Here is a 25,576-nt window from a genome sequence, read left to right on the forward strand (position 1 = left end):
TCTGACCACCTATGAATTTAACAGAATGTGATGGAAGTTTACTAACTTTCCTAGTCAGTGATAGAACTGCTAAAAAACAGAAAACAAAGATATCTTTCCTTCATAGCTTTCTGAGATTTATACAGAATTTAGTTGCCTAAACTCCAAACTGTGATCTTGAGAACAACTACTCAGTTGCAGTCCTGAACTCCATTTGTGCCATCTTTTATCTTCTTTTCTAGATTTGCTGTAATTTGGCTTTAATATTGTGGAGACCTGCAAACTGTCCTTGCTAGACTAGACATGTGAAAAAGGTAGAGTAGGTGGGTAGGTGGGTGGGTCTAACAAAACATGCTCAGGGAGCTAATATGTCTTATTTGCATTTTATGTCATATTTTTAGTGTAACAATAGCAGTACTTGTAATTCAATGAATGCATTTTTTTTTTTTTTTGTATTTAATGATATGTCTAGGCCAGAAAATAGGTCAATCCCTTAGCGATATTTCTGCCTGTCATGCTTTCCTAGTACCTTCATAACCTGTGTATTTTTCTTCCTTGCTCAATGTCACATTTCCTGGCACTTACAAAGTTCTTATAAATGTAGTGCACCACCAATTCATTAACACAGATTTTAAACATCATTTATTGTATTTGTTTCTTATTCAAAGGTGGTGGTTGGTCTCATTATTGAACATTCCATACATTTCATATATGACAGTAACTGGTGTTTATAGTAGATAGTTAGCCTTGAGTATTGGCAGAGTAGGATCGCAATTTATGTAAGACACTGATTTTGAATAGGCCACACTTGATATATTTGCCCTTTTTAGGAAAGCACTTTCTCTTGAGCAGCTTTTAGCTGTAAAGTAGAGAACAGAATGCTTTATGTAAGCAACAGATAACTTCTTTTTTTCCAAACAGCTTATATAGCAACTTACTAAAGGGGGTAAAAACAACAATCAAACCTCAGAGTAGTTAAATAACAGCCTGTGACAGAGCAGTTAAAGAAAGGTGTGTGTATTATTACTCCTTTTTCTTTTATGTGAATGGTTAATAGCATCTGAACCATAGTGTGTCTTAGCTGCTACACAGGACACAGAGAGCACTCAAACAGCATTTCTCTGAGATACACTCCTGAAGGGAATGCTAATTTCTGATGTGTTTGCTGGGACTGATGTAGCTCCATGCACACTACCCTTAAGAGACCTATTTCAGAGGCGGGGACAGACTGGAAAAAAGCACTCTCCTTTGAGGGATCACAGAGAGGTCAACCATGTAGTACTAGGGTGACTTTTATTGCTTCACACAAAAAAGACTTAGGTGGCTACTTGGGGCTACCTAGCTAATGCTTTTCTTCTGGAACTTAATAACAGTAAATTGAAGTTAATCAGCAAAAACCACACTTCAAGCAATTTGTTGACTTTGCTATAAATTCTGTGCATTAGTAAAATGTACCAGCATTTCAAGCAAAAGTTATTCCCCAAATCAGGAGAGATTTTTGCTTGAAAAAATATGTAAATGACCCAAATGCACTGTAATCAGCCTATAAAAACAAACTAACAAAGAAATCCATTTAAAATTATGCTCAGTCAGTAACTGGTACAGAAGCCCTTCAAAGAAGCAAAAAGCCAGCACAATACAGTCAGTGAAGTTATATGGGTTATGGTATGTGGTATGTCAGATTGGGTTGTGATAGTGAAATATTCAGGCTTTAAAGATTAGTGAATCACTGACAAATTCCTTACAGGATGAAACAAGTTTCACTTGGGAAGAGCTTCAACTCTTACTTGCTATCTCTCTAGTCTGAGCATTGGAAAAAGTAGGATGATCAATTTACTTTGAGGTTTTCTAACAAATTTAAAAGAAGTCAAAAAGATGAGCATTTTTAGAAGTATTTTTGTTATTTAGGAGTCCTGTCTGGCAACGGTTTGTGCCCACAATGTAATCCACTTACTTGTATATCTCTTACCTAAAGTCTCTCAATTTGATGTTGCCACTTTCAATTCAAAGACAAAATAAACTTTACATCTTAAATGGTCTTTTCATTCCAAGCAGAAACTGGTACTTCTGAAATGTCTGTCAAGAGCCAAGTGTCTAAATGGCTCTGAAAAACACCATTGCAGTTACTCTACAAAAGGATAAATAAAGCTACATAGGGGGCCCATTGAAAATGAAATGCAACTGAGATGTGCCCATGGTACAAGTGGCAGCCCACAAGCTGAGTCCTAGCTCTCTAGATCTCTGAGGTGCAACCCAGTGCTCTTTCTACTGTGGCTAGAAGAGGCCAAAGCCAGCTGTGAGAGCAGTGCATCTCCAAGGACAAAACACCTTTTTGTGGCCTTGCACACAACCAGTCTTTCAACTGCTGACCTTCAATCATCTCATTCATCTTTGCCTGTAAATAAGGTCAAAACAATGTATCACATCGCTGCCTGAGAGTCATCTCCTTGGTTAAAGCACATTTGTCATCCATTGCACAGATTCCTGGTCTCTCCAGACGTTACCAGCCTTAGATTAAAAAGCTGGTATTGGAACAATGCAAAGACACAAAAGTGTAAACCACCTTATATCTGTGCAACTAAGTCAAGAGCAAATTACCTGAGGACAGAAGTCCCCCGAGTGGTGCATGCAGTGGGTCATGTCTGACGTTACTCAGCAGAACGCCACTGACTGAGTGCAAGGTATCCATTGGTCACCGGCTAAACTTCACAAAGCCATGCTGCACTGCCTGCTCCCCAGTACACGCAAAATCCAGACTTGGGCCTAGCCTGGGTCACGTCCCACAGTGATGCAGTATGCTATCTCAGAAAAATGCACCTAAAGGAATTGTACGTTTTGTGAAGCTTCCTTGAGGCATTAGTTTAATTCTGTTTGTCAGACAAATGAGGTGTAATATTTTCTTCTTTAACAGCAACACCATTGCAAGTTTCTCACCTTTGTATTTGAAGCCAAAAGTTATCCTCCTCCTATCCGTACTGCTTTTCAACCAATTTAACACTACAGATAGAAAATCTGTTTGTCTCATTCCTAGAGAACATAAAAGCATGGCATCAGTAAGCAGCTTGCTTTTGAGATCATACTTATTCACTGGCTTCTGTGCTTTTGATAGGGATCTTTTGCTGACATCAGTGGGAACCAGTTGAGACCTCACAGGCAGCCTCCTGGACTGAAAATCTTGAGATGCATGTCTGGTTTACCAGTGAATCACTCTGTTGTGACCAGAAGTCATCGAGGCTGTTATCTGATCATTTGTTGTTATTAGACAGAAAATGAAGCCTGAAGTAGGGAAATAAGTGCCCACAACCAGCAGAGCCACTGCAGCCTTCATGTGAGATCTAACACTGGAGAGGTGTACACTCACATTGGTGCTCCCCTTTGGCCCCCCATTACGCAGCTGGGCACGAGGGTGCAGATGTGCCCTTGGGGAGCAGCTGGCACCTGCCTGCACATCAGACATATTCCCACACATCCACACTGAGGGGCAGATTCTGTCTAAATCCCTGGAAGTAAACAATGTATAGGACGCACTTGGTGTGTGTGTGTGTGTAACACCTGCTGCCTGTAGCTGCTGTCTTTTTTTTTCCAAAACATGGATGCAGGGGCAGGGGTTACACCCTGCTTTTACACAACAGCTCCAAGCTTGCAACACTCTGCTATTGAGCTCCCCTTTCAACATCATCTAGTTTCAGGGGAGGCGTAGAAGCAAGGCCAAAGATTTGGCTTTTGGAAGGGTGAGGGCAGGCAAGGACACCTGGAGGGGAAGGGACGGGGACTGGCACCAGCGGAAGGCCTGGGGCCAGCACAGACGTTGAGCGCTGTGTGTTCCTGCAGGAGAAAGAAGCCACAGCAGATGGTGGCTCACTAGAAACAGATTAAAGCAGCTGGTATGGAAACAGGATGTGGCATCAAGGGTTGGTTCAACTCAGAAACAACCGGCCCCCCTAGCTGAGCTCTGGCTTGACTGAGAAATGAGAAACCTGGGTTAATTTCCCAGAGTGTGAGAGGGTTCAAACCTACACACCCCACTTCCCCAGGGAACAGCAACCTCCATGCTATCCAATAACCTGGAGAGAAGGGATGGGAGGAGGAGGTGGCGAGATGAGCTCCCTGCATGTTCAAAGATCCAGTTCCCCTTATGGTGATTGCAGCAGTGTTTCTGTGCAGCCAAGTACACAAATCCCAGTTGCTGAGAACAGCAGTAAGCAGGAAGGAGTGGGGCTGTTCTGCTTCGTGCTTGAGGTACTCAGATTCAGCCTGGGGTCTTGGGTGCCCTCCTTCGGCAGTAGTCCTGTACTTCAGATGATCACTAAAACAGTGGTGACTAAAGTTAATAATTATAATTAAAACAAACAACAACAACAACAACAACAAAAGAAAAATACCAGACTGAAAGCACATAGCAGTAGAAAAATTGGTAATTTAGAATATAATGAATTCTTAAAATCCTCTTAGGAGACTTCAAGACCATTACAACTGACAAAGAATTTGCTCATTCCATTATATGTATGTGAACCTGCCCTTCTCCAGTGCTGAGCCGCCCCAATAGCTGCTGGAGCTGTTATCTCAGACGGCAAGTTCCTTTCGCCAGACTCTCATCCAGTGCATGAGCCCAGCATAGCTGACAGGTGACACTAGTACAACATGCACATTTCAAACCAACTTTCATTTTTGAAATTCAGCTATTGGATAAGGCATTTTAGAACCTCTGTGATAATTAAAGTTTACATACACAGTAAATAAAATTAACCTAAAGAACTACATTAAGCACTGCCTGAACCGCAAATCCACCTTTGTCTAGTCCAGAGCTGGGAACCACTACTGTCATCACACCCCTTAGCAAGACAGAATGGTTTGAATATTCCTTCCTTCTCTTTTCATAGGAAGATTGTCAGAAAGACATTTTATTGTCCAAAGCATAATCATTTTTGTTACAAGGCACATTCTGTACAAAAATAAAAATAAAAATGCACAACAGATATTTCCAGTGTTTTATAAATACTAAATTATATACTATTTTCTTGAGTGGTCGACTTAGACAAAACATATTTGCACGTGCTGAAGGCATAGCCTTTATATTTAAGGTGCCGTATTTTTGAGAAATACTGAATTTGGAAATCCAAGGAGAAAAAGAACCAAGCCTGCAGTTCCTTATGAGATGTAGCTCAGTGCAAGATAACATCTGGTTACCGCAAGAAAAGTGTAATTGTATTAAACAGAATTTGTAAAATCCTGTTCAAATTGCATCAGCTTACTGAGAGCAGTGATTCTTGAGCAGAGGAGGGCTGTTATTCACTGGAGGGCTACTCAGCGGGTGCCAGCTCCTCTTTGCTTTCAGCTGCTCACCTCAATATAATATTTTACATTAATGCCTAACAACTGCATCTGCTGCCACTGCTCTAAACACAGTAAGGAATTGGGAACAGTAGGATAAAAACGTTTCTGTGATGAATTGAAGAACAACTGTCCATGGAAGCCTTTCTTGACTAAATTATCATCTCCAGGGAAAGAGAGGAAGCCTCCTGTGAAGAGTGGTAGCCCTTTTAGAAGCAGCTTTGTGTGACTGGAGTTGGTGCCAGTCAGGTAATTCTCGCTCTCTCTACGTCTGATTGAGAATAGTTACGTGCATTCTCATCTTCACTTCCACTGACAATGAACCCCCTCCCAAACAGTGTTTCAATTCCCTAGATGTCTCCTATTCTGGAAAAGAAACAAACCCAGCACATTACTGTAAGAATAAAGAAATAAAAAACTGCAACTTTACAAAAAGAATGCTACTTTTATTTTCAAATGCTGTAAAAAGCCTCATATAAATTTTATAATGCTTCTATGTAACCTTCCCAACTACAACTAATGAAACAGTCTAGGAAAAATATAGCAGTTGCCATTTTGACTTCAAGAATGAGCTGCTGTAATATATCAACATTAAAAGGACAAGGTACAGTATGTTACAATGCTTTTAATTGCTCATATTATTGAAGAAGTGAGAGCACTTCCTAAGCATTAGAGTATAACTGGGCTAAACTGCTGTATTCCCTACTTGCTGTTGCAGAGGAAGAAAGTCACCTCATTACAAGGAGCTGACACAACACCCTTTGTACTGCTTATGCCCATTTCTCTTAGTATTGTGGAGAGCTTTCAGCAAGCCCCTTTGCACTTTGGTGAATTCACCCATATCAGATGCTATTATTCCATACTGTATCCAACCACTCAGCTGTTTAACAATTGACCTATAAAAATAACACGTAATGCTCCAGCAAGGCAAATTTAAGAGTGCAAATGCAGTATCAACAATATTTGATTTGTGAATGCCGACTTTTTATTATTATTTTAATTCCTTTTGCACGTGAATGAACCTCTGTGTATGTCCTATACCTAAGGCCACGCATTCATGCTGATTACAGATGGAACGAAGTGCAAAAGCTCAGATGTGTTTTCCAGTTCAAACTTCCTCCCCAGTTTCAGCGTATTCAGATCCAGAATTTAGATTCAGGCTCACTACTTCCATTGATGCACTCAGATTTTCCCTGCTGGAATAGGTTAACTCCCCAGCAAACCTCTGATAAGAATCTGCATACACAATTCCACATTTTAATAAAAGTTAACAAATCATACTTCCACAAAATAAATTTTCACATGGTTGCAATCATCAAGCCATTTCAGGATCTTTGGTACTCCAAGAATAAGAAAAATAAATAGCACAGTAACAAACAACACCAAAGGAGAAAAAAATAAAAAAAGACAAATGACCATCCAAAGGAATAAGACAAAAATAAAGCAAAAAGATATGTTGCACTTCCATTTCTGAAAGCCAGTGTAGATCAACCTTCTGTTCTTTTTAATCTATTATAGTGTCACAGTTTTACCTTTGAAAAAAATAAAAAAATCTATAATCCTAAAAGCAGTAGTTAATATTTTGTTGGACTTGACTTATTGATTAAAATAATTCTGTTTTCAAATAAATAAATTCAACTACCACAATACAGGAATTTATTCTAAATAGGCTGCAGGCTGTTTCCTGAAGGATACAACTCCTATGTGAGCACTGATATGTTTAATTCTCTGCAATTTTAAATGCGTATTATCTTTAGTGTTATGAATATAAGGGTTCAGTTGTTTCCCAAGTTTGTAAACCAATGAGTATGTACAGACATAGTTTAATAGGTAGCTTTAAATTAAGAGTATATTTATCTCCCCTCTTGCAAACCCTGCAGGAAAAAAAAAATCACCAGTGTTACTGAGCATTTGCAGTTCCCGTGAAATTGTTCTTGTCTTAGGAAATTCAAGCAAAGGCTTCTTTTTATATTACACAAAAGGGTAACTGTGGTCTTTTGAAATGTGTTGTTCACAGGAATTCCACTTCTGGTGCATATAGTGACCCTATGAATGAGATTGGAAATTAAAACTAAGAAAAAATCTTTTTTTGAATAGCAGTACCCTTTGGGGCAAAGTCTGCATCTTGTATATATTCTGCCCAATCTCTCCCATCTTGGTAGAAGGGACTGAATGTCAGGAAAGGAATTTCCTTTTCTCAGAAGCCTCAGAAGCTGCTATGCCAGTGGCAGAAAGAAATGCAGAAGTATTAAAAAGTGGATTTAAGTTACTGGCTTTGGACAGTCTCTGGATGTATACAGCTGACCTTCACTACATTGCATTGACATGGCTAAAGACAACACCAGAGAATTTCTGAAGGATCTTGTCCCAGTAGTAGTAAAGAGGTATTAATTAGTGTATGGTTTGTGAAGAAAAATTAGGAGATCATATAGTTGTTCCCATTTGAATTGAACATTTAGGCAAAGTTTAGCTCAGCCATAATCTGACTGTATAAACTGGGTGGGCCCTGAGGCACTGGATACTCTTCTTTGATGAACTGAACGCTTTTTTTTTTTTGTAGAAAAGCAGCATAACTAGGAGATGCTAGATGCCTGAAGGAAAATAAAGTATTGGAGGAAATTCATCACTGAAGGCCTTGAAGAAATTAGCAACTGTTGGATCAGGGAACACTACTTACATTGTCAGTAAGCTGCTGATGCACAGAAATTTTCCTGGTAAATGAACTTTTATGCAACAGATGATCACTCCAATGTTTTTGAAGCATACAAAAAATTCAGAACAGCTGATACCATGGTGTCTAACAGCAATATATATTTCTGTAAAAGCTTTATGAACAGTCACTTCTGTTTTGCTGTAATAGTCAGTCTAATGGAGTCTTCCCTACCACATGCCAAAACATCCTGTACTTCACTCCGATGGGTGTTGTAGGGCCTTTAGAATGCCTTTCACTTGTGTTCAAAGGAGGAAGACAGCGACTGTGACTCTGCTCGTTCAATTACTGGTGAATTGTTCATTGCTGTAAGTCTCTTTTGTAATCAGAAAATGACACCAAAGTTCTCCATTGTATTGTGATAAATTCAAAGTACTGCAGATAATATGCTAGTACAGGCAGGAATGTAGCTGAGGAACAAAATCATAGCCAGTACACAGTTTTCTGCTTTGGTTTCTTTGACCCAGGGGAAGGAGACCCCTCTCTACTGTCAGTTTGTCACCAGCTTGCAGAGTGGGGAGAACAGGTGTAGGTGCTCTGCCTGATTCAGTCGTGGTTGTTCATAATTGGTCTTCAGACTCAGCTGATCCCTTATAATCCCATGGTCCACATTAGGAAGAGATGCTAGAAAAAGCTGGAGCCCACAGGAGAGTGAGTCTAGTTGGGCACTCCATTTCTTCTGGTTTGGCAGAGGCTGCTACAGGTATTTTGGAAAGAAAAGGGTGTAACAGCATCCCTTCTTGGAAATTCTTAGGGAGATGAAAAAGAAAAAGCAGCCATCTGATCACTTCTCTAGGATAAGTTTTTCTCAGACAGAGAAGGATATTTTAAATTATCGATAGTGAGATTATCTGCCTTCCGACAGAGGCAGAAATGCAATCCTGAAAACTGCCATATTTTCAGAACTTCATAATAGAAAAAACAAATCTGTTAAGAGTCTTTGCCATTGTTACTCAGATTCCTTTTTCTCTTCTGAAGTGTCAACATGTATCATCATCATGAACAGTATCATCATCTTCAATAATAGGACCCATTAATTATCAATTAAAGCAGAAATGCCACTATACAGATCACAGGGACCATCCTCCTGCCCCACATCCCCCATGAAAAGGGACAATCTGCTCACAGAACCCTCCAGGTGAGAGCAACAAGGCTAGGAAGGGTACAAATAGGCCCCACAGGACACTGCTATTTAGAATAATCCAATATTGCCACACTCATGGGGTATATCTGCAGACCACAACTGGAACACCCTTGAGCAACTGCTAAAAGAATTTTGAAAATGTGGACAATGTGTTTTGTTTGTTTGTTTGTTTGTTTTTAATACTGCATATCTAAAACCCACCAGGTAAGTAGTATGATAACAATCCTGCGTAAAATGATGTGTTTTACTCCTGGGTGGATTAGACAGTTTACAGTACAAACAAAGCCACAGGACAGAGAGGCATAATTAACCATTATACACACATAGGCAGTGAGTGCAGTTACAAAGGAATGTACGTTCCTTTTATTCCAGTACCTTTGTATAATAAACTTAACAAAAATATTAAAATATTTAAAAAAAAAGAAAAAAAAAAAAGCCAGCTGGCACTGCCAACTAATTCCTGTAGTAGTCTTAGAAATCCTAATCCTGTAGAATTTCCTTGTGAAATTGATGCGCACCAGAGTCAATGTATTGATAACTAATGCCAAGCGGGTCTGGTGATGCAGCTACCTGAGGTTTGTGTTTTTATTTCTTCTGTGGGTCTGGGTTTTGTTTCACAACTTCCCAGCTTTCATGTAGGTAGGGATTGAACCACGCTGCGTGAGCCCTTCAAACCTCTTGTAGGTATAATTGAGGAAAACCCAGTCTTTGGATTTGTAGTCAGGCTCCGTTGTGTTTGGCACTAGAATTCAGATACAAAAGTAAAAATAAAACAAACAAACAAACAAACAAACAATTAAAAACAGCTTCTGAAAGGACTTTTCACACATCAACAGTCCTGAACTTGTATTTCCCTACTCATCAGAAATTACTTGAAAAAATCCTGTTTCTAATTAGTTCAGCTGCCTTTTGTCCTTAATATCAGTGTTACTTATATTAGTTTAATGTAGTTTAAAAAGTAACTAGTAAGTGACTTAATAGTCACTTAATTTCAGCATGCATCTCTGAAGTGAAAAAAGTTTGGTTTTGTTTGTTAATGGTTATTTTCTTCTGTATATGTATATACAGGCTCCCATACATTGAGAGGAACCTCTTAAACAACTATGGCATATATAATTAAAAGAAACAAAACATTTATAATGCTCCATGTACAACAAACGTAGGAATACACAGTGTTATCCTCACCACAAACAGAAGAAAGTTTTATCCAAGTTCTCCCAAGAGAACTACACACATGAAACAGATGTTCTTTTTCTAGGCCTTCTGCCGGGTTATAGCTTCTGCGAGGCTCGTATAGCCAGCAGGAGATCTAGTCACGTTTTATTTTGTGAGCAGCTTGCACGGCTAGTGTGCTGAACACTGACATTCACTGCAGTGGGCTCCTATATTCAGCACTCAGGTTGCTGCTTTTAGAGTTCTACAACAGCATTTTCAACTCTAGGTGCCAAAAATGCTGATATCCGAGTTTGTATTTGGATATCTAGATGTACATTTTTTCAGTTAATACAGTGGGTTTGAGATGCCAAAACCAATACAAATGCACTTGGCGTTACCTAAATACAGGAATAGCTAACAGGCAGTGAAGAGGCACTGTTTGGCATAAAACTAAAAAACATAAAAATTAAAGATCAAAAGCAAATCAGTGCAGACTGCTTTTATTAGAATTTGTTTAGACAGACTATATGGTAGAAAACTGTACTGCTTTTGGTGCTCACTACATATGCAAATCATTTTCATTAATATAATTGTTACAATCTTGTTTTTTTTTTCCCTGAAGTTTTAAGGAAGTAGAAGCTATGAGAAGTCATACGTTTTATTTTTTTTTTTTTTTTTTTTTTTTTTTTTAAGAGAATCTCTAGATCAAGCCTGTATATTACCTTGACTAGGACATTAGAAAGGTTAATAAAAACAATAAGAATGAATGAACCCATGGAGCATTCTGGCACGTTATAGATAGAAATTTGGAATTTACAGTGGCAGTCTCACCTGGCTGTAAAATATCAGATTCAGGAAACTCATCGAAGTTGGATGTATCATCAATACTTTTGATTTCTATAGGGATTGCAGCTGGTCTTTCCCTGTAGATAGACATAAAAGAATAGAAAGGAAAAAAAAAAAAAAAAAAAAGATACATTAAGTTCCATTTCTTTTAACTTAGTTTTTTACATTTACAACATCCTTGTAATTTAAAGCACAAAGTTTCCATGAGAGATGCATCTGGCCTGCCTACTTTCTGACATCATGGCAAGGTTCATTAATTTCCTATCTAGCATTAGCATATTCTTGGCAAACTTGGGGAACATATGCTTTTCCATTAGCTGAAACAGCATTCCACAGTCATCTGCAATATAGCTATTATGATCTTAGATGTCACCAAGAAACACAGTGGTTACCTTCATTTCTTAAATCCTGCCTACCCAGCCAAGCAGGATTTTACTTGCATTTGAAGCCATTATTAGACATATTGCTTTACAGTTCCAGTACCCATTAGCCTGGAACTCATCCAAACACCTTTTGACTGTAGCTCCCATTTCTGATGCTCAGTTGTCAGTATCTCTCATCCAAAATGAGTAGAGTCACACATTACTGATTAACAATCAGACAGTCCTTTAAAAAGTTTTAAGGTAGCTTTTGAAGTTACTTCAGTGACCTGTACTATGAAAGCATTCAAACTGGAACATGGCACTGTGGGGGAGTTATTAATTTACAGCTGTAAAATTATTACAGCTATGATTATTACAATTACAATTAAATCCACTTCTGGGTGGAATGGGGAAACCCCTTTGCCACATTGCCAAATGTGGCATGAACAGGTAAGTCACTGCTGTTGCTGCTCATTAATGCTTCCCACACTGAGAAGATAAGTTACATGAAGCTTTCCAGAACAGAAGAAATGAGAAGTATATGAGCTGGACAATCACATGCCCGCTGTGTGGATTTTCATATGCAAAAGTGCAGTATTCCTGAAAGAGCAGACTACCTCAAGCCTTAAGAAGGGCTGAAGAGTAGCTATTACTGCAGCTGAAACCATCTGTGGGCCCAAAGTCTGCTTTGGAGGTGCTACCACTGCATGTACATGCAGATGTAGCTCAGCATCTGCACGCACAAGCTCAGGGTAGACCTGGTATGGCTGCCTCGGCAGAGCCTCTACCCAGGCTTGGCCAGCAGAATTTAGGCCACTGAGGCTGCCACTCTGAGGTGAGTCCGTGCCTCTGCCTAGCAACCTGTAGACATACTGGTTCACTCAGGTACAGTGACATACCCTGCATTTTCCTCTTACTTGCTGCCTTTTGTCTTCATTCATCTATTTCCTCTGCATTTTTGGGGCAGAGTTTGCTTTTCTATTGCTCCTATTACAAAAAATAGTGAATTATAGCAACAGCTGCATTTCCCATTACTGATGGAAGAGGAGCTCTCTGACAATATCAGAGCATAAATCAGGAATAACTTGACCACTCTACCACACTTTTCCATCCTGGGCAATCTGGGCCAACCTGAGAAATCTCAAAGACAGTAAACTCTGATCAGATCTACGAATTACAGCACAGCCTGAAAACCTTGGCTGTCACTCGCTATTGCCAGTAGTGCATTTCAAAATAAGAGGTAAATTGAAGAGAATTATTCTTGCCATCATAGTGTATGAAATTCTTGCTTTCATGGTGGCTATGCTCTCTATAGAATATGTATATATATATATATATGTATACACATAAGTACCTGATATGTCCCCAGTCCACACCTTCAAAAAATGGATGACTTTTTATTTCCTCTACTCCATTACTACCCATTCTGTTTTCTGAGTCGGTACAAAACCTGAAAAGGTGGAAAAATAAAGAGAATATTACAATAAATGCAGACAGAAGCAACAGTGAAAAACTGTGCCATGGTATCCTGTATCAGAAATTTGAGAAAGTTCTTTTAAATTGCTGTATTTTCCAAGTAATGTAAAAGTAGCCCATTGCATCTAGGAGATGAGGGGAAATAGCAGAAGTAGAATATTGTTAACATTCCCAAAAATGAAGGTCATGATGACAGTAACTTGCACCTTTTCTAATGATATTCCCATCTTCAAGTTTAGTGAAAAGTTACTGCATGTTCTAGTCTTGCAAGGTTAGTTTGGAATAGAAATTCTTATGTCTCTACTACTGAAAACTCCTTTGCACATTCTCAACTATTTAAAATCCATGTTTTTAAGTCAAACTAATAGGAACATAGACACCATGTGATAGAAGACTACTCTCACATGTGACATTTTGGAAATAAGGTGAGCCAACACAAATTCAGAACATGCCATGTCCGAAACATACCCTACTCTCCCTGTCACTCCCAATTCCCTCCCCCCCAGAGTTCTAGGTGCTGGTAGCATGAAGACCCAAGGCCTCTCTCTGATATGGTCTAACTGCACAGTCTTGGCTCAGACTCCTGAATAAACTCTCAATCTGAGAGATGAAGCTGTGAGAGGCTGTAGAGACACAATAAGAAAGGTGAAAATGAAGACAGAGATAAGACTCTTGAGATGGGGACAGTTACCAGCTCAAGTAGACAGAAGGATAAACACCAACAAGGATAAAACCCTGAAGAAAAAAAGGGAGGAGGAGGTTCTCAAATAGCAACTTGGTGCAATCAGGGATTTGTACCAGGGAGCAGCAAAGGCTGACTGTCTTCTCCTCTGGACTGATGTCCATCCAGGTGGTGGATGCCAAATACTAATAATAGACCTCAAACTTTGTAATAACAGTTAGCCATACCAGGTCTCAGGCTGTGGGAAAGGAATTCGCAGGTGGCTTTGCCCTGCTTCCCACTTCCTTGTATTAGAGATAATGAGGAAACAAGCTAGAGACAAGTGCATGGAGAAGCTAGACCAATTATAAGTTGTTATCGGCGCATGCTGTAGTTAGTTGCCTATATATACTCTGTGAGAACCTGCAATAAAGGAGGACGATTATACTTGCATCGAGGTTGCATCGTTACTCCGGTCCGTTTCCCTTTCCAACAACATCAGGCTTTGTCTGGCTTTGTCTGAACTTGACCTTATTTTAGTTGGGTTTTATCCACATCCACAAAAATAAAACTCTAGCTTTGTCTGCAATAAATTCTAGCTCTTAGCCCTGCCTATAAAAGTACAGTCCCCTTTTTGCCTGTAACAAAATCATGTAAGCTTGTAACACTATATTTAAAAACAAAACAAAACAAAACACATCAAGGCCATAAAGCATTTGCCCCTCCAAATCTATCAGGAAAACAGAGCATTTCTGCCTGACCTTGACATTGAAACCCCTCACAAAACTTCAGTGCAAGCTGAATGGATTAAAAACTAGTGTTTTGGAAAACATGAGTAAATCCAAAACATCCCAAGATTTCCTTTACAGTTAAAAATGTTGGTGAGTGGTTGTTTTCTGAGTCCCTTTGAGGGGAAAAAAAAAAAAAAAAAGTGTCAATCACTTTTTCTTTTTCCCCATTGTGCTCTTTCTCCTAATGCAGCAGTACAAATCAATATCACTAAAGCTTATTCCTTCATGCTAAACAAATGGCAAAAGGAAAAATACTGAAAAATCCATCAAGAAAGGTGACACAGAAGAAACCAATTTCGGGCGGGCCCCCCCCCCCGTCTAGAGCTTCCTTCATGCAGAACAGAAAGTTAACCTAATGGAAGATGACTACGTCTGGGTGAGTAGCCAGGAGTGGGCTTTTATTACTGACCTTAGAATTAAATCCTTTGCTTTCTCTGAAATGGGCACCTCTGGAGGAAATATCAAAGTTTCTTTCCAATTCATAACTTTCCTGTAAGTTTCTTGTGGTGTTTCTGAACAGAAAGGTGGATACCCTGCACAAACATTAAAAACAAAAATAAAAATGAACAAGCTTTTCCCAGAGTAGGAAATTGTCAAGGGGGGAGCACTGCCTGAAGTAACAATAAATGCTAGCTGCTGGCCCTCCCTTGGCTCTGCTTTTGCCACTGTGGCTCCCAGATCTAAAATGCTGTGGGAGCCAGAAGTTCTCTCTTTTATAGTACTACATTAAAAGTTGATTTTGGTACTACCAGCTAGGAAGACAAAACCTCAAAAGCATTTTACAGTGAAGTTAGTTATTCACTGGAATTACTAACTGAGGCATTACCTCTTGTTGTCCTTTTGGAAAGATGGGAAGACTTTAAAGTTTTCTGCAAGCTGTGTTTGGGGCTCACTCCAGGAAGTAGTGAATGAAATCCTACTACCTGCACTATGCAGGTGAACTAACAGACCCTGTCACCTTTGAATCCTCTGAATGATTCTTAGGGCTGCAGTCTTTAACGTACCTATTAGCATTTCATACATTATCACTCCCAAAGACCACCAGTCACAGAGCTTATTGTACCCAGTCTGCATAAATACTTCTGGTGCAATATAATCCGGGGTCCCAACAGTAGAATAAGCCTGGAAAAAATGAATAAGTTCTTTTAAAAATTAATGCTACCTTTTTTTTTTTTTTTTTTTTTTCCTGGGGATTCATATATAGTATCTTGTTTTTTGGATTGACAAGAATGCTGAATTTGACATTTTGCAATATCTAAAATCCCAAGACGATTATTCTTTTACATGACAAAACACAGATGCAGAGAGAACCTTGAACCTTGAAAGTAAATGGAAATCATCCTCCTAAGCATGGAGAAAAAATAAAAAGTTCCACAACTTGCAATTGATGTTTTTTACAAACTACTGTTCAGTGAAAATCACAAGCAGAGCTGAAACTCTGAAATGCCATGGCTGACAGATGCTTAAGTTTGCTTTAGTTAATGCCAGAATGCCCTTTATTACTTGGCCACTTTGCACTATAAACCCCTGCTGCACCACTTCAGTGCCTTTCCATAATACTCCCATTCAGCAGTAGACCAGACAAGTTTTTCCTCTGCAATTATCTGAAAAAGAATCATGCAGCTACTAATCTTGCAATACTGAACTGCAGGAATTAAACTCGAGTTCAAACACACAGCCTCATTCTAGGGGACATATTCAAGACACAGCTTTGCTAAGTGGCTGCTGACACCTGAGATTAGTTAGTTGAGATGCTTGTGAGAGAAACAAAGTCATAAAGAAGAGCAGTACCTTCCTAGTCACAGCTCTGAAAACAAACTAATTAAACATTTTGATTTGATTAGAATTCATGGAGTTTGAAAAGAGCTACAACTGATGAGGGCCTTACAGATTTAAAAAACAAAACAACAAAACCAGTAGCATTAATGCCACGTTTTTATTTAATGCTTTATGTAAATAGTTAAAAAAAAAAAAAAAAAGATGTTATTAACTTACTAGCTGTCGCCTGTTCTTCTTCCATGTTTCTGCTTTTCTCTTGGAGTTCATATTCTGAAATGCTAATTTAGAGAATAGTTATTAGATAAAGAATTCATACGTGAAGTAAAAGACTGATAACATTTTGTCTTCAAAGGATAACAATTTTATATCTTAAGAATGCTTTTTTTCTAGAAATAAATACTTGATTGTCACTGGAGACAGAAAAAGGACAATGAATAACTACTGTCCAATTTGTGGCTGCAAATCACATCAGTAGCACATGTGATTGGCAATTCTAAATTAGCATTTGCTGATTTTTTATTTTTTTTTCAGATTGATCTGCGATCAGCAAACTTTATTGTTGTGGTTGGTAGTGTGTATTCAGATATGATACAGAAGATGACAATGTTTTTTAAACAAGTGAAGATTCTGAGAAGAACTGCAGAAGAATTTTATGTTTATGCAATAAAATCCTAATGTGTATGTGTCGCCATGGCATAGAGATGAACAGCTCTACTCTGTTAAGGTTTGTTGTGATTGTCACTGACCTCAGTAAGTCAGCACATTAAATCCATATTTGATCTGGAAGACAATTCATTTCTGTAACTTCAGTAACATTGTTATGAAAAATGCATTAAAATATAGTCATGCTACATGTATTTGTATCTGTATACAAGTGTACAAAAACACATTAGCACTGCACAAAACAATTTCTTTCCTGTGAAATGCTTCCATGTCACGGGGAACATGCATTTCCAGTTATCCAACTAAATGCACTCAGCCTGACCAATTGTGTTTAACCCAGAAGAAATAAAGTATGATGTGGTACAGCTGAAGCTCAAAACTATTTAAATGTTTACCTAGGACACCTTATACTTACAGAAGTCACTTGGTGGATTGTGTGTAAGGTTCCTGTAGAACTCAGTTCTGTGAGCTTTCTTTAAACCTGTGCACAGCCCAAAATCAGACAGTTTTACATGACCCTAAAAAACATCAAATAAGATAAAAACGTAATTTAGAAAGGTAGTGCTCAGAAAAAAAAATGTTTTCGTAACTGCACTTGCCTTCTTAGGCCATGTGTGAACGATGGACTTGCACAGGACTACCTAATTCAGGGAAAGCAGGCAAATAATGCCTGATTCTTGATGTACTGGGAGAGTGTGTTTTCTCTAAAAAGGGTGTCATTCCTGGGAATAACTACATCTGCAACAGCTGAGTACAGCTAGTTTACTTGGCTTTGTTTTGCACTGAGACTGAGAAAGCCTCCAGCACAAAATTATTCTGTTTTGATGTTAACCTAGTTTTAATTGGGTTTCTAAAGATCAGTGCTAGACATGCTACAGGCTTGTGTATGATACTTAGTGGGTCCATTTCATGGCTTAGTACAAGTCAGTCAAATGGAGAGACTGCTCCCACTCATGAGTGGACAATAAAACAAATGAGATAACTGCAGGAAGTGAACCGATTATTTAGTGTTGTCTGAATGTTTCATGCTTTCCTTCTTCTTGAAGTAACAAACTATACCAGTTTTTCATGTGTATGAATTCGAGCATCTGGACACCCTGAGTAGGTCTTCCCACACTTACAAGGCTTTCCAACTACAAAAAGAGGAAAAAAAGAAAAAGAAAAACAAAAAACCTACAAGGGTAGTTTTGCTTTAAGTGTAGTGAAGTTCTACAAGAAAAAGATAGCAAACATTTTCTGTCTTTATTCCAGCTAGTTTAAATCAGTGGTATGGCACTACAGTTTCCCAGTGATTTAGCACCACTGTGAATGGCATTATCTGCAGATTGAGATGTTTAAAGCATAGATAGTTTACGTGCACACCACATGCCTTAGCATCCAGCAGAAGGTTATCTGGTTTAATATCCCTGTGGATGAATCCCAGCTGATGAATAGCATCTATGGCCAACACAGTTTCAGAAATGTAGAACTGTGTCTCTTCTTCTGATAAGGTGTCTTTCTTCATTAGCAAGGTCATCATGTCACCTAATCAAAGAAAAGAAAATACAGCTTATAAATCAGAACATTTTAATGGTGAAACCCCATTAGATTCCAAATTTAAACTTGTAACAAGCATTATAGCTACTAATTATAAAACTATTACTGCAAGGACCTTCAAACCCAACATACTTTTTCTGCAGACTGGGTGTAAAATTGTTGCAACCCTAAATAGGAATTCTAATTGGATAGCCTTGAACGATGCAGCAATTTTTTAACGCATAATATATGTATTGCACAAAAATTGATCAAGAGTGACTTTTTTTTTTTTTAAAAAAAAGTGTTTCTAGCTTTGTCAGTAAAAGGCAGAACATTGGACTAGAATTATTATTTAATCCAAGTCTATTTTAACATCTTCCAATAATCCTTCCCCTTCACCTACAAATCAGGAAAGGTTAAGTTACTGGGACTTCACTTAAAACATCATTAAAATTTATGCTATCACAAGTTACACAGCATGCTTGTTTCTACACTTTTAGAAAGCTGACAACAAAGCTAAGGAAGAAGTACTTATATCACTTAGCAGCAACACAACATATAGCTTACCTCCAGGTAAGAACTCCATGATCAGGTAAAGATTTCTTTTATCCTGAAAACTGTAAAACATTTTCACTACCCAGGCTCCATCTGCTTCAACCAAAATATCTCTTTCTGCTCGGATATGGGCCACCTAAAATTTTTTTAATACTGTTATTAAATAATTATTTAATTATTTCAATACCAAATGCCATGCTACATTCCTAATCTTACAACGTATTTTCATGATCTTTACACAAAGAAGATATTCTTCTTACTTTTTTCACTCCTATTTTACATAGTTTTTACTAGACCCTACAAAGTCCTCAGAAAACACACAGCAAAAACCCACAGAAATTAACTCAATATTGAAAATAACTATTTACATAACTTCACAAATGTGGTATCTAGAAAGAAAACACATGGCTTGTTGAGCTTTCTGTTTGTCAGACAGAGCTGAAGAAGGTGGTGGAAAACTGCAATTCCATTTTTACTGTATCCTAAAATGAACTAAGAGCATTAAAAAAAATAAAATAAAAAGCTCTGTTATGATGGCCATCCTTACTGCAAACTCAGACAAAAATGTAATGTGCAATTCAGTATGCAGATATCAACATAATTACTGGAAAAAAAACAGAGTTTGTCTTACATAATATAAGAACTAATAGGTAAAATGGTAGATGCTTAATGTTTAATGTCAGAATTCATCATTTTTTTCATATACATATACAAATAAATAGTTATTAACTGCTTCCTCACAATAATACTTCACAGTTTAAACTGGGCAAGATAAGCTCATGGAATCCTCTTTTGCAAGAGTGATAGAATGCCTAAATTACTTCCTGCAAAACCTTATTTCTTCAGCATTGTGAAATGTCTGACATACAGCAAACAATCACCTAGCTCCTAAACCCACACTGTACACACTAATGGTGCATGAAGCCCTTTCAAACTGTACATGGAGACTGCTCCTATCTGTGTACATGGTGAAGCTTACTTGAACTGCATGGCAAACACCTTGACCAAAGGAAAAAAGGGCTGGGATGAGTCTCAGTTTGCAGAGATGACCTTAAGTATCAGTGAGCTGAATGGCCAGTATTCAAGGAGGGCAAAAAATGGCCATGGTCTATTTCAGCAGGGGAAAAGAAAAGGGAAGAGAAGATGGAGCAATTCGTCAAATGATGTGCACAAAGCTGGCCCAGAACTGATACATTCACCACTGCTGCTGACATTGGTCCTGGGCAAGTGAGCTTGGGAATGTCTGACCATGCTTAAGATATTCCAGTCAAAGCTGAGTCTTTGAAAAATATACTGAGAGCTGCTACCTCATGAATTCACTGGAAACTAAGAGTAATAGAGACAGGAGGAAGGGTGTATGTTTTACTACAATGTACCCTAGTTGTGGAGGAAAATGAAAAACATCTGCATGGAAAAACATTTCTTGACAGCTGTAAGATTTTCACATTTCAGATACCAGAAAGTGACTTCTGGAAAGAAAATATGTACCATTATTCCAGATTCAAGCAGTATTTCCAATAAGCAAATTCATCTGCATCTGTTCCTCAGTTCTAACATCTTTCTAATGTGTGTCTTTTTTGTAGGGCAATGGGGTCCCTCTCTGTAGTGGACACTCCAACACTAATTTATCTAGCCCTATCTATTCCATATATTCTCATTAGAAAAGATTTCTTTCCAACCTCCACTTCTCTGCTTCTAAATGTAGCTATAAACTATAACATTAAAACCTTGCGTAAAGAGCAGCCAGAAAAACCTCTCACTGCCACTGTGCTTGAAAGTTCTAGCTTTCTCGTATTTGTGTCCTGTAATGCTTTCCCATTGAACAAACCAGGCAATGAAAGTTAGAGCAAATAAATACTCTACAGGAAATGTTACAGACACAGACTAAATGTGGACTGTGATCTAAGCCTCCTTGCCACATCAGGTTATGAAATGAGGGCAGTGCTTCAGGCAGCAGACCACACACATCCTGTCTGTGGGGCAGAACATAATGCTCCTCTGCTTCCCTACATTCAGGGCACAAGGCTGAGTAGACAAAATGTCTGTCCTGGGATGACTTTAAAAAAATATAGTAGTACTACTAGTAACACTGCTGAGAAAGATAATATAAGAAATAATGATGGGTTTGGATAGGTAAGGAAGATAGAACAGTTTGGGTTGGAAGGGACCTTAAAGATCACCTGGTTCCACCCCCCCTGCCATGGGCAGGGACACCTCCCAGTAGACCAGGCTGCCCAAAACCCCATCCAGCCTGGCCTCGAACACTTCCAGGGATGCGGCATCCACAGCTTCTCTGTGCCAGGGCCTCACCACCCTCTGGGTGAAGAATTTCTTCCTAATATCTAGTCTAAACCTACCCTCTTTTAGTTTAAAGCAGTTACTCCTTGTCCTATCACTACACTCTGTGATCAAGAATCGCTCCCCATCTTTCCTTTAGGCTCCTTTTAGGTACTGGAAGGCTGCTATAAGGTCTCCCCAGAGTCTTATCTTCTACAGGCTAAGTAACCCCAACTTTCTCCAGCTGCACTTTTGCTTGAGACATCCACACTTGATTTCTGTTCTTCATATTGCTAAAGGACTTGCTTTGTCCTATCAGGAATTTGCAGTGAATTCTGGATTACAAAGCAAAAGCAAAAAAAATACAAAGCAAAACAAACAAAACCCCTCCAATCTCAAGATGCAACAAAACAAAACAAAACCGAGCAAAACCAAAACCAAAGCCAAAGCCAAAGAACAAACAAGATGACACCTGGTGGTATCTGACCATGAAAAGAAAACATCAAGCATTCTCAGTTTTTACTTTGACATATTGCTTTTCAAGAAGCATTTTCTTTGAAATGTAGTCTTACAAAGAAGTGCTATAAGGTGCACATTGATAAAGGAAGAGACTAAAAGAAAAAAACACCATCCTTAGCACTGTTCCAAATTGGTTGTAAATAAAACATTTTCAAGAATGCTAATTTCTACTTACTCTGTTGTACTGAGCTAGCAACTCCATAGATGCCTTGAACAGCAGCAGTACAATTATTGGGGCTACAGAAGTGAAAAATACGACTAAATAATACCTGCCAAAGAGAAATTTGGAAATTTTCTAGGCAAAGTAACTTTGAAATTTAGGCGACCTATACAAAACAAACCTGTTCTTTCTCCAGCATATCAGCTTTTCGTAGTATCTTCATTGCATAAATATGACCCGTATCCTTCTTCTGAACGAGACGTACCTTTAATGAGAAAAATAACCCAATCAATCCCATCTACCTCAAACAAAACCCCAGTGTGGAACATAAGGATGGCTCTAAACTGGTGGGCATGGAAAGGTTCTTTTGTTAAACATTGAAAAGCACATGTACAAAGCTAACAGTAGCAATGAACAGATAGTTGAAGCAGTCATTATTTTAAAAAATTAGCAGACACACTAAATTCCACATAGCTGAGAGACTGAGTATGCTAAAATTCAGGAGTAGGCACAACCATGACATGACACAGGGCAGGGAGGACTTTTATGGAGAGGAGCTGTGCAACTGCAAATCCATCATTTCTGAGTGGATGCATGGGCAACATCAGTTGGGGCTAATAGGAAGGGAAGCTGTGGGAAACAGCCTTTTTCCAGCAGCCTTGATAAATCCATGTACGTACTGGTCTTATTACACGTGCAAAATTACTCAAATAGCTATTCTCCTAAAATAAGACTGTTCAACTGAAATTTTTTATTCTTTAAAGTGTTTCTTTTTCACATTCAATCCAATTTTAATATCCCATTCAAGCAAGAAAGCCACAAACCTCCCCAAATGCTCCTCTCCCTATAACTTTCAAAGATTCAAAGTCATCCAAGCCAAGTCTCGTCCTCTTCAGTCGCAGAAACTCTGTTTCTTTGCGAGCATGTTGTGACCTGCGCAGTTTTTTCTAGGAAGACACATGAGAATTTAAGTCATGTGACAGTAGAAAGTCAAGATATGTAATCTCTCTTCCTATAAAGCATTCTCCCTATGAATACAGAGAAAATGTGAAAGGGGAAATCTTCCTGAATTCCTTGAAGTTGGATCCACAGTCTTTTATGAAGAGGCCTCAGGCACAGCTTTTTGTTTGTTTGTTTGCTTGCTTATTACTTATGTATAAAGAGGCAGTAATAGAACAATGAAAAAAACATACAGGTTCAAACAAGGTGCATCAGTCTGAAGGCCAAAGTCACCAGCTAAGACAAGAGCTCTGCTTTTCAGCAGCATAAAGGATCATTAAAAGCTAAAACTTGCACCCTGCCAAAAACACAAATGACAGGCAACAAGGAGTCTAACAGGCAGCAGAAATCCAGCTTACTCTAACCTTTAACAAAATCTATTTGTTTTAGGGCAGGAAAATACTTGTATTTGAAAGAAAGATCTGTTCCAATCCTGCCATATATTTTTTCCTATAAAAATATAAATGGAATTCATCCTGAAAAAAAGACAAATGCCAGCTTATGTTCCCAAAGATGCCAAGAATATCTCAGAGACTGTTAATGAAACCCATAAAATCAGGCCTGCTAGATTTTGGAGAACAACGACTGTGTCATTTAAAACCACAAGATGGCATTATACACCCACATTAGCTTTTTCCTCTTTCCAGAAGTTACATCAACCCAAAAAACTTGAGAAATAACTAGAAATGACTGAGGCAGTTGTTACTATTTATTCCAGTGTCTGTTCTGGAAGAGGTACAGGCAGCAATGATGTGATAAAGCTGAGAAAAGTTCTGAGACATGCCTTCTGGAAAGAGTTCCCTTCACATCTGTATCCTAATGGATCAAGGGAGCACCTGCTTTATTGTTTATATCAAGAAAAAAAAAATGCTTTAGCATTTTGCTTTCTCCCAAGTGCATCTCACCCTTTTCTTGCCTGTAGCCAAATCACATGCCAAACAATTTTAAATTTTGAAAAACATGTTACATACTTGCTGAAGTCATACGCTTCATAATGACTAAAAAGGGGTATGAGTAGCACTCAGCTACTCAAAGCATCACATTCAAGCATATGCACAGCTTGCCTCATTATTTACAAAAGCAACGTCACTTACAAACTAAAACTTACTGTCCTGATAGCTAATGTGCCCGTAAACTCATCAAATTTCAACTTTTAAAAGCGCTAACAAAAACAAAGCAATCTCTTCAAAGGTTATTCAAGTGGTATTACCTCCTCATCTGCAAGCCCTTCTTCTTCCATAGCCACTTCTAGTTTCTTCTGCCTGCAAAGGAGTAAAACAAGAGATTTATTTTTTAATTAAAAAACAAAACAAAAAAACACCATAACACTACAGTAAGACAACCCCTTTTCCTGACATAGTCCAGATACCAAAGCATTTGACTCAAACAGAAATTTGAGAACTTACTGCCCACTCCATACATTTCCTCACTCGTAACCAAATCTGTTGAAAACGTATAAGCAAATTTAAGCATGTACTTATATGATTGCAGAATTAGGCACTAAAGGCCCAATCATATAGTCAGCCTAATGGACTTTTATTTCTTTATATAATCGTCAAGTAACGCTGGTTATTCTGACTCATAATCCAAATTGATAAAAACATTGAAATGGTGGAAAAAACATCTCAGCTTTACCTCCAGCACCTCAACCCAGCTCCACCTTTCACCATTGCTCTCAGTCTTGCTGTCTGTTCCAGATCACACAACTGGTCCTTCTCCCCTTAGCCTCATGCTAACTCATTGCACCCTCCTGGATTTGCCACCATCTCCTCCCATGTCCTGCTTGGGCCAGGGCTTGCCCCTCCTGGACTCCCGCTGCTGGTGCCCGGTCAGGCTGGGAGGTTCCGTGCGGGGAGTGAAGCCTGGAGTATCCCACAGATGGCAGGGAGTCCGCACATAGCAAGGGGGCTAGCGTGGATACTGGAGCTCTCATTGTACACCCCCAGGGTGCTTCTGTTAGGGTGCAGCTTCGGGAAGCTGGTCACCTGCTGGCAGCAGCTCAGTTCGAGTGCTGGGTGCCAAGCTGCTCCTGCCTTCCTGCACTTGAGGAAGTTCAGCAGGGTCCCCTAAAATAAAGGCCCTCAGTAGACAGACTATTCACCTAACTATAAGCAACTCAATTACATGGGATAATAACTAAATATGATGAAGAGGGAAACCCTGCTGCTTGGCTGAAAATCCCTCAATTAAAAACATATTAGCAGGAGAATGATAATTTCACATACTGATGACAATTTGAAACACAATATTCATTACAGTCAAGTGCTTGGTGCTTTGACACTTAATTCAAGTGGCACTTCAGCACAATGGAGTGGAGCTGATGAGGAGTTAAAGCAGAGATGACTACACACACAGAGTACCAGTCAGCATCACACAGAAGAAACTTAAGAGTGTGGGTACAATATTATCCCCAAAACTCTTCCCTCCCAATCACAAGCCTTCCAACACTTTGTGACCAGCCCTACGCTCTTTCCTGCCTTCTACTTCCATTATAACAGCTCTCTGCCTCCTTTCCTCACTGCATTATCCCATCAAACACCTCTATACCATCAACCCTGTTCCCCATGTCTCTCACACTCCCTTCTGCAGAGTTTACAAGTCTTGGCATGAGCTCAGTGCTGCAGAGCATGAATAAACACAAGCCACTGCCTTGT

General features: G+C 38.9%; 1 protein-coding gene and 1 long non-coding RNA gene across 3 annotated transcripts in view; one reads left to right on the forward strand and one right to left on the reverse strand.

The window, feature by feature from the left end:
• The first annotated feature begins 4,283 nt into the window (after nt 1-4,283).
• Nucleotides 4,284-10,106, forward strand: LOC118164217. The gene is made up of 3 exons (XR_004749377.1): nt 4,284-4,296; nt 5,546-5,548; nt 9,971-10,106. It is a non-coding gene; the product is annotated as an uncharacterized LOC118164217 (long non-coding RNA).
• The window catches only part of STK38L (serine/threonine kinase 38 like), a 50,110-nt gene continuing 30,826 nt past the window's right edge, over nt 6,293-25,576 (reverse strand). The window contains exons 4-15 of one of the 2 annotated variants that reach the window (XM_035321402.1): nt 24,133-24,184; nt 22,748-22,870; nt 22,105-22,188; nt 18,980-19,103; nt 18,267-18,421; nt 17,313-17,415; nt 16,451-16,512; nt 15,460-15,577; nt 14,865-14,988; nt 12,882-12,977; nt 11,151-11,242; nt 6,293-9,906 (exon numbers count right to left, since the gene is read on the reverse strand). In XM_035321402.1, coding sequence (XP_035177293.1) covers nt 9,779-9,906; nt 11,151-11,242; nt 12,882-12,977; nt 14,865-14,988; nt 15,460-15,577; nt 16,451-16,512; nt 17,313-17,415; nt 18,267-18,421; nt 18,980-19,103; nt 22,105-22,188; nt 22,748-22,870; nt 24,133-24,184 — 1,261 coding nt within the window. In that variant the 3' untranslated portion in view covers nt 6,293-9,778. Of the gene's footprint in view, nt 9,907-11,136; nt 11,243-12,881; nt 12,978-14,864; nt 14,989-15,459; nt 15,578-16,450; nt 16,513-17,312; nt 17,416-18,266; nt 18,422-18,979; nt 19,104-22,104; nt 22,189-22,747; nt 22,871-24,132; nt 24,185-25,576 lie in introns of both variants that reach the window. The other variant, XM_035321397.1, reaches the window with a different exon arrangement.

The sequence above is a fragment of the Oxyura jamaicensis genome, chromosome 1, assembly GCF_011077185.1.
Source record: "Oxyura jamaicensis isolate SHBP4307 breed ruddy duck chromosome 1, BPBGC_Ojam_1.0, whole genome shotgun sequence".
In the NCBI taxonomy this organism is placed as follows: Eukaryota; Metazoa; Chordata; class Aves; order Anseriformes; family Anatidae; genus Oxyura; species Oxyura jamaicensis.